The 15,268-nt window shown below is 49.7% G+C and overlaps 1 protein-coding gene across 2 annotated transcripts in view; it reads right to left on the bottom strand.

The window, feature by feature from the left end:
* KIRREL1 (kirre like nephrin family adhesion molecule 1) overlaps window positions 1-6,780 on the bottom strand; it is a 115,479-nt gene extending 108,699 nt beyond the window's left edge. For both annotated transcript variants that reach the window (XM_049880882.1, XM_049880884.1), the window contains exon 1: window positions 6,406-6,780. In XM_049880882.1, coding sequence (XP_049736839.1) covers window positions 6,406-6,457 — 52 coding nt within the window. In that variant the 5' untranslated portion in view covers window positions 6,458-6,780. The remainder of the gene's footprint in view (window positions 1-6,405) is intronic.
* Window positions 6,781-15,268: the final 8,488 nt, after the last annotated feature.

The raw sequence follows: 15,268 nt of genomic DNA, 5'->3' as shown, positions 1-15,268 counted from the left end.
CGCTGAGATGATCTAGCACCCCATCGTCCTTATCTTTTCAGGTCAAAGCCTCCTCCAGGAGACTGCCAAGTAAACTTGCCCAGAGTCCCTGGGAAGAAACCAGGCAGGAGCCGGTAGGTAGGTTGGGAAGGGCACAGCTTTCTCATCTCTGGAGACACGGAAAGAATTTCCAGAGCCTCAGCTGGAAATGGCTACCAGAAATTGAGGAGGTTAAGGAATTTGCTCCCTCTTCACTCCCTCCTGTCCACCTTCCACCCCTTAGCAAGTCTTTTAACCTCTCTAGGTCTTCGTTTCCTCATCTACTCAGTAAAGAAGAAACTACCCTGCCTACATCATGGGATGATCACATACCTCTATCAAATGCATGGCACAAGTGAACGAGTTGCTAAAACTGGAAAGCACTAAACAAATGCAAGGTTAAAAGGCTCCAAGGGTGGGAGGGAAGGGGGTTGGGGCCTTACGAACATCCTCTGACAAGGGGCAATATGTAAAACTCCCATCTTCCTGAATAAAACCTGTATCCTGACATCTAAGTTTTTGCCTCATGGGTGGTCATCAAAGCAATGCAGGGGGATGGATGTGGGCTTGAGGCTCCAGAGATGGGAACTGGCTGAGCGAGGCACCAGGAGGAACCCATCTGCCACTGTGGGAACCAGGGGAAGGAAGGCCCAGACTCCCCTTCTCTCCCTTCCACAGTTTCTAACTCTATGGGAAGTACGGGGAAGTGGTTCCACAGTTGAGGTAACCAGCACAGTGTGGCTCTGTCGTGAGACGAAAGAGCATTTGAGTCTGGGATCTAAAACTAGACATATGGCCTTGAGCAAGTTACTTAAACTCTCAGCTTTGTTTTCCTCATCTATAAAATGAGGATTACATTAACTTCACTTGGCTGTTAAAAGGAACAATGAATATGAAAATACACAGTAGGAATTTGATAATGGGTAACTTTGATGCTTTGGTACGGAAGCCAGCTTCCTATGATCACTTTTTACCCATGGAGGCCAGGCGGGTGCTGGGGTACGGGCTCGGAAACCTACAGGCTGGGATGTTGGACTGAGTCCCTCGGGGGCAGGTTAGAACAAGCTAGCCAAGACCCCAACCTCTTGTCTGCCAGGGACTGGGATGGTTTGGAAGCTGAAGCGAGTACATTTAGGAGACCCCCTGTCCTGGGATTCTCCCCAGACCTCACTCAGTACTCCACACCTTGCCTCTGTATCACTCCAGCCTTTTCAGGAGTCAGCCTAGCATGGTACAGCGATAGTTCCCAAATTTGTAGTTCATGGACCAATAAGGCTGCGTTTTATATGAGGCATCAACACGAGATTTGGAGTCTTTTTATTAACCAAGTAAACTCCTTTAAAAAACAAGCAGTCATTCACCAGTTAGGACAGAAAACCAGAATAAAGAGTTGTTTAAAATTTTGAGTGAGTTTACCTTTATGAGGAGCCCTGGTGGTACAGCAGTTAAGAGATTAGGTGCTAACCAAAGCGTCGGCAGTTCAAATCGACCAGCTGCTCCTTGGAAACCCTATGTGGCAGTTCTACTCTCTCCTATAGGGTCTCTTTGAGTCGGGATTGACTTGATGGCGATAGGTTTTGTTTTGCTTTGTTTTGTTTTACTTTTATGAGAAACTGACTCCCTTTTCCCCCTTGTGCTTGTCCAGCCGTGGACCAGTAAAAACCCTGTCCCATTTCAATCCCAGTCAGCATGTGGAATCTCTGGCGAAGGGGAAGAGCACAGGCTTTGGGATCATCTGGTTCCCCTACCGACCAACAAGATCTAAGCCTCAGTTTCTCATTCATGAAGTGGGAATAATGATACAGTGGATCCCAGGGGCCTGTTGTACAGATGGAATTAGACAATGCACGCAAAGCAGTTAGCACCAGTGCTCATTTAGGCGCTCAGTAAATGATCCGTGTTATTTCCGGGTTCTGAAATGCTGCCACCTTAGGGCTAGCATCCCTCCGCATTTCACAAAGGAGCTCTGGTTGCTTCTCACTCAAATGCTAACCTCTTCCACTCCGCTCTCTCCTCAAGCCCCTTTCCCAGACCTTTTCTGAGGAATTCCTCCAACAAGGGAGAAGCTGGTCAGTTTTGCCTTCTGGGCCTGCCACAACCCAGTTCTCTCCATGAGAGATACAAAGAGGTGAGGCTGGAACCTGGGCAGCTGGGGCTAGAAAACAAAAAAAGGATCAAAGAGAGGAGCTAGAAATGAGGGGCAGACAAGTCAGCTGCCTATCCACTTATGTCCAGCCACAAAGTTCGAACAGCGTACATTTATGAGCACTTTTCTCAGTGCCAGAAACACTGTTCCACGCATTTGACATGTATTAGTAACTTAACTGTCATAACAACCCTATGAGTGTCGTTACTATCCTTACTGCACACATGAGCAAGCTGAGGCACAGAGAAGGCACATAACTTGGTCAAGCTCACGAGACTACCAAGTAGCAGAAATGGAGTTTAACTGGGGAGCTGGCGAGAGTTTGTAATTTAATCAGCATTGAACACTGCCTCCTGCCAACACGACGGCACTGTCATCAAATCAATCGATTGGTCAGATATTTAAGGGGCACTTACCATCTGTCTGCCAGTTTGTCACACTTCAGTGGTTTGTGTGTTGGTATGATGCTGGAAGCTATGCTACCTGTATTTCAAATACCAGCAGGGTTACTCCTGGTGGACAGGGTTCAGTGGAGTTTTCAGACTATGACAGACTAGGAAGAAAAGCCTGGCTATCTAATTCCAAAAATTAGCCAATGAAAACCCTATGGATTATTGTCTTGTATAGTGCTACAAGATGAGCTCCCTAGGTCAGAAGAGACCACAATGGCCACAACAACGGACTGGAACATATTAAGATCATGAAGATGGTGCAGGCTAGGCAACACTTCATTCTGTTATACATGGTGTCATCATAAGTTGGAACTGACTCAAAAGCATCTAACAACCACCACTGTGTACACAGCACTATGCCAGAGACCGTCAGATAAAAGAGAAATTAAGACTTGGTCCCAGGGTATATAAAGAGGTTCTAGAGGAGCATCAGAGTACACAGTTCTCATGTCAAGAGGGTAAGAGCAGGGGACCAGTGGCTGGACTTCCTCACCTCTGTGCCACCAGAGAACCAAAGGCAGAGCCTGGACAACCAACCACCAGCTACAACCACAGTAACTAGCAGAAGGTGAGAAGCCTAGATGCCTCCTCCTCCTCCTGACCTCGGTTCTCTGGGCTCCAAAGCTGTGGCTAGAGCTAACATCAAAAAAAAAAAAAAACATCAGGCACTGAGTATTTGGTTCACACCCTCCCTTTGGGCCTCAGTGAGTAGAAGACAGAAGCTAGACTCCAATCAAGGTCAAGGAGAGGAGCCTCATATCCTGATTTCTGCCACGTCTCCCCTGGCCTCTTCCCCAACCTCAAGACCCTGCGCTGGGCTGGGCTGGGCAGGTGGAAGCAGGACATGTGGAGTGTGTGTGTCTGTGTGTAGCACAGAAAGGGGAAAGCGGGTCCCCAACTCTCCTTCTAATCTCGCTGTTCTCTGCCAGGATGTGGCTGCACTCAGGGAATTGAACACTGGGAATTTAGGAGACCCTCAGGACCTCTTCCCTTCACCCCTCACCCCACTTAAAAGCAGCAGCGGGGATGCCAGGGGGATGTCTGGGGGCTAGAGGGACAGATTTTCCTCCCATGCCCCTCCACCCCCTCTGGAGGCAGCTCCCACCCTAGCAGGCCTGTCATTCCACATTGCTCTGATTAGCTATAATCTTTCTTTTTCAATTTCTCCTCCCCAAGACTGGGGAATGAGAAAATCTCCCAGAAAATGAATAAATATTTCAATTTTCGGCGCAATCAGTCTGAGGAGCCGGCGCATGATGGAAACGGGGGAAGGATAATGGTTTTCATTTAGATAAGATACAGAAAATTATTTAGTGAAAAACGAAGATTGATGAAGCCCATTGAAATTCTTTAAAATGCAATTTTTATTTCCCAGCCTATGCTGAATCTCCCCTTCCCTCTTCCCTCTGCTTCCCTCAATTCTATGCCCTTCTCTTCCCACCTTCTCCCCCCTTTCCCATTCACCCAACACCATTCCTTAACTCCTCCCCTCCCCCCCTTTCCACTCTTCCTGCCCAAGTCCTTGACCTAGAAGTCTTTCTTTCTAAGGATGGAGGCTAAGGGGAAGGGTCCTGCCACCCCCCCATACCATGAGTGTCCCAGTCTCCACAGATCCCCACTCCTGCCCTCCCTGACTCCTCCCCACCTCCTCAGTCAGCTTCTCAGAAACACTTAATGGTGATTTTCTCACCTCTCCTGTCTCTTCTCTTTCTTTTCTGTGCAGCCCCTCCTCCATCCCAAATACTTTTGCACACTTTCCTCAGGCCTTGTTCTCACCCCAGTTGGAGATAGGTAGGTGGGGGCTCACAGTTCCCTAAGGCCTCCTCCTCTCCAAAGGGAGCAAGCTCCTTCTGACCGTTTCTGCCCCATGCAGTCCACATCCACATGTCTCTCCTGTTTGTTAACTGCAGCTTTTGTTCCTTGAAGCTCATTTGTATCCACACTGCTGACATGTGAGGGCTGCAGAAATGGGGCAGACAGAAGCTTGCCCCCAACACACACCCATACTGACCCAGGTGCCCCTTCCCCGCCTCCCTGGGGCCTCCCACTGCTCTCTCTCTCTAGCAGCCCAGCTGAACCAAGTCAGAACTTAAGTCATCTTCCCAACTTTCTGCCAAGTGGCTGGCCTGGCCCACGGACCCCAGGGCCAGGCTGCCTCCTGTCCCCCAGCACCACCTCCCACTCTGGGCTCACATCACAGATATGTGCCCTTCCCATACATTAAGAGGTGGGGGGCCTGGGTGCCCTATGGGGAAAGATGGAACAAGTGCTGCTCCCCACCACCCAACTAAGCCAGGCTTTGCCTTCTGAGCTGGGGAGGGGCTAGGCAAGGAGAGGAAGGGTCCAGTGGAACATCCCACACCCAAACAGGTACCCACAAGCCCAGGAAGGAAACTGAGAGCAGGGCAATGCCCGAAACTCTTCTACCCAAGCTGACTTCCTGCTCTCCAGGTTCCCCCCTCCCCAAAAGACCACCTCCTCCATTTTGTAGCCTGTACATCTCCATAGGTATCTGCCTATATGAACCTCTGTTCAAGTTTCTTTGTCTGCTGGAGGGCTGGTATCTGTGGGAGGGTTTCTGTGTACAAGTGTGTCTGTGTCCCTGCAAATGTCTGCATGCATACATGTCCTGTGTATGTGAGTTGTGATGTGTTTGGGTGCATGTGTGAGCGAGCGTGAGCGTGTGCGATGTGGGGGAGGAATCTGAGTGTCTTCTTCGGAGGTGTCGGCGTCTTTGTGTATATGTGTCTGTCTCAGAGTAGGTAATGTTTGTGGGTATGTCTGTGTTTCAGAAGGTGAGTGGTCTGTCTCAGTGTCTGTGACTGTTTTATGGTGTTTGTGTGTCAATTTCTGTGTGTCAGCTCCATTTTGGGGTGGGGGAGTGGGGAGAGCTCAGTGGATTAAATCTTCCTTAGGGTCAGACCCTGGAGGCAAGGACTCACTCCCACAGACCTGGGACCTGGCTGGAGCCTGGGCTATGGGTTCCTCAGCCCCTGCCCTCCCCCCACACAGCCCTGCCCCAGGCCAGAGTAACATCCTCCTATCTCTCAACAATCCTCCTCTCCTCCTAGCCTCTCCCCTGCCGGTCCCAAACAACTCCCAGACATCAACACTTTCCTGACCTCGTGTGGGGTGTTAACCAACCCCCTTCGGGTACCCCCTCCATAATCAATGCTGGGCTGAAGCTGTCTTTAGAACTCCGCTCCCCACCCCGAGCCTCCGCGGGCCAGGGTGCCAAATTCCCGCTAGCCGGCCCGAGGCACCCCTCCCTCCCTCTGAAGGGGACAGCCCTAGGCGGACTGGAGCCAAGGCTCCGACTCAGGCCCCCGCGAAGGGCTAGGCGGGGGTGGCGGGGATTCCCTCTGTAACATCTCGGAGAGCCTGGCTCCCCAGCTTTCCGCGCGCCCCCCACCCCCCAGCTGAAATCTCTCTCTTCCCAGCCTTCCTTTTAGCCAGGACCTGGGCGTCCGGCCTCCCGGCCTCAGAGTGGGGATAGGCAAGGCTGCCCGAGGCTCCGGAAAGGACTTCGAGCGTTCGGGTCCCTTTTTGACTCCCACCCCCGGCCCTCGCGGCCCCAATTCTCCCTTCTCCCGCGCAGCCAGAGGAAACAACTTGGGCAAATCAAGGGAAACTCATTCTCCCCAGTCCCCATGACTCCTCGCCCCTCCGCCTGGGCTCCGCGCCGGGACCCGGCCCCCGCCTCGTGGCGTCTCGCCCCCGGGGGCTGGCCGCGGGCTCCCCGCACCCCGGAGTGGCAGCGGGCGTCTGGGGCGGACCGGGGGGGCTTACCTTGGGAGAAAGTATCGGAGAGAGTGAGGATCCAGACGAGGAGGCTCAGCATGCTGTCCGCCCGCTGTGCGCCTGCCGGCGGCTGGGCCCGGAGTTGGAGAGCGAGCGAGAGCAGCGGGCTGGGGAGGAGGGAAGCCCGGAGCCCGCCCCCCGCCCGCCTGCCCTGCACACACAGACACACACACACACGGACAGACACAGACACACGCGCGCGCGCGCGCGGGCACAAACTCACTTCCCTTCCCTCCGTATTCCTCTTGCCTCCCAGTCCTTTTTCTGGTCCTGTTTCCCTCTCACTCTCCTTTATTATCTCTCGTCTCAAGCTTTATCTCTCTGGCTCTCTTTTGATCTCTGTGCTTCTCTCCCGTTCTCTTCCTTCCCTCTATCCTTCCCTCCCTCCCTCCTCCTGACGTCTACTCTCCTCCGACGGCGCCTCCCTCCACAACCCCTCCCCCTGCTCCCCCAACGCGCGCACTAACACACACACACACACACTCCTCGCTAGAACGGAGATAGAAGGACAGCAACGACAGGAAGGAATTGAGGGCAAAAGGTGGCAAGCGCTGGCACTGGGACAGGGACGGCTGGACCCCTGCCCACCCGCACCCCCCCCCATATATATATCAATCTTGGTCCTGGTCTACAGAACTAGGCAGTGGATTTGGACGGTGCGGGGAGGGGGTTGCTGAGGAAGGAGCCTTTAGCCTAGAAGATGACTATGGTGGGAAGATTGTGTGAGTGTACATGTGCCTTTGGGTGTGTGTCTTGTGTGTGTTTGGAGGGGGCAGGGGGTGGTTTAGGAAGCATAAAGATCTCTTAAAAAAAAAAAAAAATCCAACACCCGGAATTAAAACCCTGGTTTTCCCAAATTGGGAATTCTCAGTTGACTAATGAATGCCGAGGGGCGGGGGAGGGGGGATACATTCCTCTCCCCACCTATAAAACCCAGAGCTGGAGAATCAGATCGTCCTCTTGGGCCTGCACTGGGGCCTGACCCAGCGCACAGTGGGACCAGCTAGTGTGGGGGTCCTTCGCGGGCCGGGAAGAGGTGCAGTTGATTTTTTCCTTTGTTCGTCTTGGGCATCCACCCGCCCAGAAACCACCTCGACGGCTTAGAAGGGCCAAGGCCTCGCTGAAAGAAGCCATGGGAAAGGGCTGCCACCGAGAGGATCTCCAAGCACGCAGGAGTTGCAGATCCTCAGGGATCGAAGATGGAAGAAATGGAAAGGGGGGGAATGCCCGGAAAGAGTAATGAGGGCGTTCAGGACAAGTCTCTTCTTTCTTAAGAGCCTGGTTTAGCAACCAGCTCCTCCACCAAACCCTCAAACCAGATGCTTGGGCTCAGAGGGTCGCTCAGGGTGCCTGAACATCTGAAGCCCTGGAATGAGTGGAGGAGAAATAACAGCGGAGTCACAGGAATTGCACAACTTTACAGTACTGCACTGGTCTAGAGAGGCCTCCACTTCTTTCCTCCCAGATTCTAGGTCCCCTGGGTCCCTAACTCTCCCCGCCAAGATTTCTCGATTTCAGCCTCTAAGCGAACGGGGGATGGCTCTTTGCTGCCCTCTCCTGATGGAAGGACGCCACAACTCTTCTTTCCTTCAGGGATCCTGACACCAGGCTGAAGGGGCCACACTCATCCATCCACATGCAACTAAAAGGCACACTAACACAAGCTGAAAAACACACGCACTCATATTCAGAAGCACAGAGATGCACATACCTTGAGGATCCTACATATGTTCACAAACACACAAATAAAGAGCCATACCCAGCTAAGAGGGACAGGAATACAATCCCCCAAACAAACAAGTATAGACAGAGACACTCAACGACATGCAGACACATAAGGGCCTTTCATTTTTTCATGCATTAAATATGCATTCCATACATCTTTATTCAGTGCCTACTATGCTCCAATCATCTCTTTAGACCCTGGGATACAACAATTAAAAAAAAAAAAGACAATAGGTTCATCTTCAAGGTATTATGGTATTCTATTCTGGAGGAGAGACAGAGGCCGTAGACAAATATAAAAATATGTCAGGTTGTATAACCCCAGTAAAACCCAGTGCCCTCGGGTTGATTCCAACTCATAGCGACCCTATAGGACGGAGTACAGCAACAACAAAATAAACTATAAGAGAAAAAACACATCAGGTTGTGTTAAATACTGTAGATACAATGGGAGACAAACAAAGCAGGACAAGAGAAACAGGGAGTAGAAGGGAGGGTGGAATGGATATTCTTATAGGTAGTCCAGGAACGCTGTTCTGCTAAAATGACAATTTGAGCAGAGAATTCAAGGAGGAGAGGGGTTCGGCTACGCAGGCATCTGAAGGGAGGATGTACCAGGTATGGGAAACGCAAAGACCCTGAGGTAGGAGTGTGCTTGGGGTATCAATGAGCCAGTCTTTGTTCCTTTCCACTCCATATGAAGGTGCGTGGAGAAGAGAGTTACAGTGACAGGGGTTTAAGAAATTGTTAAGAAGAGAAAGTCCAGATGCAGGAGAAGATACTACCCTGAGCTTAGTGCTCCTTGCCTGTCTTCCCACTTCTGACATCCAGGTTTGGCGGTAATTTTCAGTGTGAAGAGAGTCTAGATTGTCCAAGCTTTTTTTTTTTTTTCCCTTAATTTTATTGTGGTGAAATATACGTAACCAAAAGTTTGCCATTTTAAGTGTACAATTCAGTGACCTTAATTACATTCACCACGTTGGGCAACCATCACCAATATCCATTTCTAAAATTTTACATCACCCAAAATAGAGACTTAGTACCCCTTCAGCAATAACTTCCATTCCGTCCTTTTCCTAGTCCCTGGTAACCTCTTGTCTCTATACATTTGTCTCTGTGCATTTCTCTATTCTAGATATTTCATGTAAGTGGGGTCATACAATATTTGTCCTCTTCTGTCTGACTTACTTCACTCAACATAATGTTTTCAAGATGCATCACATTGTAGCATGTGTCAGAATTCCATTTCTCTTTCTGGCTAAGTAATATTCTATTGTATGTATATACTACTATCAAAGCTTTTGATTTTTTTGTCCTTAAGGATTATTGCTTCCTCCTCCATGCCTGCATGCTTCTGTCTGGGAAGAGCCCAGGAAACCAGCCTCCTATTTTACCCCTAAACCTTAGTAACAAAGGAGCCAGGTTTCTCCCGCTCGCTCTCATACCAGCTAAAGCAGACACCATCCCTAAGACAGTTCTCTCCGGTCCTTTAACTTCCCTTGCCCCTCTCCCTTTAATCTCAAATCCTCACTGGCTCGCTTCACGGCAAACTCACTTCTCCAGGATCCCCTCCACATAATCCCACTCACCACCCCCAGGTCCCTGAGTTTAAGCCCCCAGCCCAGCTAGTGGTCCTCAACACCAGCTATGCATTAGAATCTCCTGAAAGACTTCTAAGAACACTAGTGTCTTGGCCTCATCCCCAGTGATTAATCAGTTGTTTGGGGGCAAAGGCCAAGTGTCAGTATTTTTAAATAACTCCCCAGGTGATTCTAATGGGCACCAAGGTTGGCCCCACCAACGTAAGCAAACCCCTGCTTCCTAGGCATTCCTCTCAGCCCTGCCCTCTTCTTGCCACCAGCTGTTTTCTGCTTACTGCCAACCCTGCATCACCCTCTCCTCCTGGCAGGAACTCCAGTTAAGCTCCTCCAACTCTGTCCCATCCCTCATCTCTCCAGCACTAATGTTCACAATTCTGTCTAATTGGATTAATTTTTGAGCCCCTTAGCCTGGAGCTCCCCAAGGGCAGGGAAGAAGTTGGGTACCCCTGCCCCATCAGACAGGCAGCAAGGTGGTTGAAAACAAAGCACATGGACAGTGAACCCAGGCCAAAGTGGGGATTTGGCTCCAGGTTTTGCCCCTTACTTTCTGTGTGACCATGGGCAGGTTAATTACTTCACTATTCCTTGTTTTCTTCATCTGATGATGGGGCTAATAACAGTACTTACTTTATGGGGTTCTTGTGAGGGTTCAGTGAGTTAACATCCATACAGTTGTTAGAACAGTCCTAGGCATTCAGTAAATCCTAGTAGATACTACCAGTACCAGTTTGCCAATGAGTCAGCTCAGACTCATGGCGACCCTCTGTGTGTCAGAGTAGAACTGTGCTCCGTAGGGTTTTCAATGGCTGACTTTTTTGGAAACAGATTACCAGGACTTTCTCCCAAGATGCTTCTGGCTGGACTCAAGCCTCCAACTTTTCGGTTAGCAGCCAAACTCATTATCTGTCTGCGCCATCCAGGAATCCCAGTAAATATTAGCCGTGATTATTTTCCATTTTGGAGCTCCTCAAAGCAGGGGCCTTTTGAATCTTCCTCCTGCTGGATTTGTCCTCAGCCCCACCTACAGGGCCTTGCCCAGATAGATGCATGTGGGCATGGAGGCGGTGGCAGTAATCCCTGAGGATGCTAAAAAAAAAAAAAAAAAAGAGAGAGAGAGAGAGAGAAGCTGCCGAAGGTTATATATGGAGTTAAGAGAAATAGTAATAATTTTTTGAGCGCAAAAGCAAAAAGATCAAGAGGTCAGGGAGTGAGCAGGCAGGCAATTTATGACCATCTGCGGAAGAAGCTCTCTGAGAAATGGAAATGAATTCTTTGTCTCAACGAGGGCTAAGAATGGCAGAAGAATTCTATAAATTGTCCTCTTTCCCCCTAGAGGGAGAGGAAGATTGGGTCCCTGCTGCTCACCAGAGACACAGATGAGAAAGGCCAAGCTCCTGATTCCTAGTCTGGAGAATAATCCTGACCATAAAGGAGACCCTGAGTCCCCAGGGTGAGAGACCAGCAGAGGTCACCATGGCCCTCCCCCTGCTGCAGTGCCTGTACCCCAGAGCAGTGAGACAGGTGCCCGTTCCCCATCAGCCCTCCCAGCAAAGGAGGCGCTTCTTCATTCCTTCCCTATTTTAATGTCTTACAGTCCAGGTGGCTGCATATGTCCTTCCAGGTATTGGGCGTTGAGCGCTCTGCTTTCACAGTCCTCTTGTTCTTCTTTTCCTTCAGATGCATTTGAGATACACAAAATAATGACAGAGGCAAGGGACAGCCTGAATGACAATGGAGAGGGACTCCAATCTGCACTGTGAAGGGAGAGGGTGGAGGCAGGAAGAAAGGAGCACCAGTCTAAGCAGTGGGACCACTCCTAGGTGGCCTGGGGGGTCCTGAGTCTGGGTCCAGCCAGGTCTGGTCCCTCTGAAAGAGCACTTGGTTCTACAAAGGTGCAGGGAGAGGAATTCTGGGCCTGGAAACTGATGCATTTGAGTTATGAGGCTGAGAGTGGAAGTCACAGAAACCAGGCGTGCTAGGCGGCTGTGGGGTCACTGGATGGCCAACCTTAGCCTCGACTAGACGGGCAAGGTGGACCAAGGAGGTCAAGGCTCATGGATGGAGATAGGGTGTCAGAGGATATTTCAGGGAGGGGTGCTGCTATTACAGTAAAAGGAATAAAGGTTCGACACCAGGAAGGACTGGCCACTGAGAAAGAATGTCCAAAAGATTTAGAGAGAGATGATCTGGATGGGTTGAAGCTGCTCAGAGGCAGGAGCTGGGAAAAGATGACCTTGGCAAAGACAGGCTCCCCTGGTGTGTTTCCCATGGGCCCAGACTGCCTGTGAACAACCGTGATCCATTCCATACCACCCATTCGCAGCACTTCCCTTTTCAATGCTTCATATTCCAGCTCCAACATAGGGAGACAATTTGTGCTAAATGGACCAGTTATCTCTTATTAGGTTTAATGAGGATTTCATTGCCTGAGCTCAAAGGGACTGGAAGATCCCTGCTTCAAATGAGCAGCCCAGTTGAGAAGACCTGCTCAGAGAAAGAAGGAAGAAGATTTGGGTTCAGAGACCCCAGGGCAGGGGCACTGAGGTTATCAGTAGGGAGGTGGGTGAATGGGGGAGGGGAGATTGGGGACCAGACTTAATTAGGAAAAAAGTGGAGAAAGTAACGTGAACTAAAGACTCAAACGTCAAGCTTCAGAACAGGATGAGGCCTCACACAACATGAAGTTGATTCCCCTTCAAGACAGGAAAAGGATTTGTCAAAGGCTGGAAAGCCAGTTGTAATAGAGCCAGGACCAGACTCCAGGCCTCCCACCTCCCAGGCCAGGATTTGCCCTCATATCTCATTACCTCCTACTTTCCCACCTCTGCATCCCCAAAGACAGACAGACAGATAGACAGACAGACAGACAGACAGACAAAAACAACCAAATCACTTGCCTTGGAGTTGATTCCAACTCATGGCAACCTCATGTGTGTCAGAGCAGAACTGTGCTACATAGGGTTGGCAATGGCTGATTTTTTCCAGAGGTAGGTCTGCAGGCCTTCATTCCAAACACTTTCATCACCAAAGGTGTCCCTTACACTCAAACAGCTCTGAACATTATGTAGCTCTGATCTCCTGCAGGTACATGAAAATCAGGGAGAGATGCACAATTGAGCAGGAAGGGGGTTACTAAGCGGTGGGAGTCTCTCATCTTTTTACTTTGGAATTTAGTTTCCTTAGATCCTTTTCCCAAATCCACAGTCTCTTGACCTTTGGCACTTCCAATATTTCCCCAAAGACCTAACACACCCGTGATTGGATCCATTTAGTACCAGATCTGGGTTACAAGGTGTGACTTATGCTTGCATGTGAGCTAGAGACGACCAAGTGGGCAGCCAGAATTGTGGACTGAAGTTGTGTTAAGGTAACTGAACATCATAGTAAGCTTAAGGGTAAGGTTAGAATAGCTTCATATGAATGGAAATATGAATGTTTGTCTTACATAACCCCGATTATAAAAAAAAAGCTACCATTAATTAAAAACACAACACTTAACAAAATTCCTCCAACCCTTATAACCCCAAAAGTAGGCTTACTAAGGGTTTTGGTTAAGATCAATTAATTAATTAGTTCATTAATCCATTCACCCATCTATCCATCCCACAAAATGTATAGTATATTGAAAGCTTATTCTATGCCAAGCACTAGGTTAAGCACCTGGGATACAAAGATGAATAAAGTACACCCCTGGTTCTCCAGGAACTCATTGTCTAGTGGCAAAGGCTGCCAGATAATTCCAAGAGTTGAGAAGTGCAGAGGTAGAAAAATGCCCATGCCTTTTAAGAATACAGAGTGGGGGTTACTTAACTCAGCTTGGAAGCACCAAAGAAACTTTGTCGAGAGTTGAGTATTGAGAATTAGGATCTCCGGCCAACGTTGGAAGTACGGTTTTAGATAAGACAGTTCCCTTCTTTGAACCTCGGTTTCCTGCCAACTCTGATACCATGGTATTGTGACACTCTGCCTCCATATGAAGTCAGGGACCATTTCCTAGATATACTACTGTAGGGTCCCATACATAGGGGTGTCCTGTAAATGCTTCCTGTTTGAGAACTGCTTCTTGAAACTCTAGAGCCCATTTCCAGCCAGGATTTCTTCCAAGGCCTAGGGTCGAAGACCTATCTACTAACTCCCATTCCCTACACATGTCATGGTGGCCCTTATTTCACGTGACAACCATGCTCCAAGCCAGTGACACTCCTCCCTGCTCCCACTGGCTTTCCAGCCTCTGTGCCAGGGAATAAGCCTAGTAGCACCTGCCAGGCAGGGCCTGACTGCTGGCTCCAGAGGCATTTCCTAAATGGACAGATGGAGAATGTTGGTTTGATGTCCCTCCAGTGCCTCTGTTCCAACATCCCAGACACAGACAGCAATGAGGCCCTGGCACCCAGTCCCCGCCTTTCAGGCAATGGCAACTTCCCCTCCTCTACCAGCCCCATTCCTAGGTCCTCCAATGTGGAGCCCTAGGGTAAGCTTTGGGAACAGATCCAGGGAAAAGCGAATCTAGAGGAAAAAGTTATCCCTTGCAAAAAAAAAAAAAAAAAAAATCCCAGATCCTTCTTCAGCGACCTACTTTCAAGAATGGCATCACCCACCATCCTGTTGATCAAACCAGACACATCTGGGAGTTTGTACTTGACTGCCCACTCTTCCATTGGCTTCCATTGCCCTTAGGATCAGACACAGAACTCTCCCTTGGCCAGCAGAGCTTGCCTGACAGACTGGCCTTGCCTCCCAGACTCACCGTTCCCTCTTGTCCGTTCTACTCCACCTCTACCAGGCTTCTCTGAGTTCTTGGACCTGGCCACATTTCTCTCATCGTTGGGCTTTGGCACGTGTTGTTCCCTTGCCTGGAAAGTTCTTTTCCACCCCAGGCCCTACTCCTGCCCACCCCTAGACTAAGTCCTACTCATCCCTCAGATCTTATACTAAATACCATTTCTCCCTGAAGCCTTCTATAATTCCTTCAAGTAGGTTACATCACCTGTTATTGCCCTCAAGCACTGTTTCCATCGGCAACATTAATCACACGTGTAATGAGGTATTCACTGCCTGTTTTCCCTGCTGGGTCATAAGCCCTACACAGGCAGAGACTGTGCCAGTGTTGTTCACTGTTGTAACCATGGTGTTTGGCACCCAGTAGGCTCTCAGGACTGAAAAAAGGAGGGAGATGTCCCCAGTTCTGAGTTCTAAAAAAGATTTCTTCAAATAAAGAGGGGCTAGGCTCCATTTTATGGAACCCTGGTGGTGCTTAAGAGCTCGGCTGCTAACCAAAAGTCGGCAGTTCGAATCCATCAGCCACTCCTTAGAAACCCTACACGGCAGTTCTACTCTGTCCTATAGGGTGGCTATGAGTCAGAATCAACTCATCTGCAATGGCTACGGTTTTCTTTTTTTTGGTTAGGCTCCATTTTACAGGGTGCAGAGCCAGAGGGCTAGCAATTAGGTTGTAGGAGGAGCTTCTCTGCTAAGCAGGCATTTGATAAGTCCCAGAAAATCATGCTCCAGAGAGACTGGGAAGA

The sequence above is a fragment of the Elephas maximus genome, chromosome 3 (genome assembly GCF_024166365.1).
Source record: "Elephas maximus indicus isolate mEleMax1 chromosome 3, mEleMax1 primary haplotype, whole genome shotgun sequence".
Lineage (NCBI taxonomy): Eukaryota > Metazoa > Chordata > Mammalia > Proboscidea > Elephantidae > Elephas > Elephas maximus.
The sequence above is the reverse complement of the archived record's forward strand: the minus strand, read 5'-3'. Positions and strand labels throughout refer to the sequence as shown.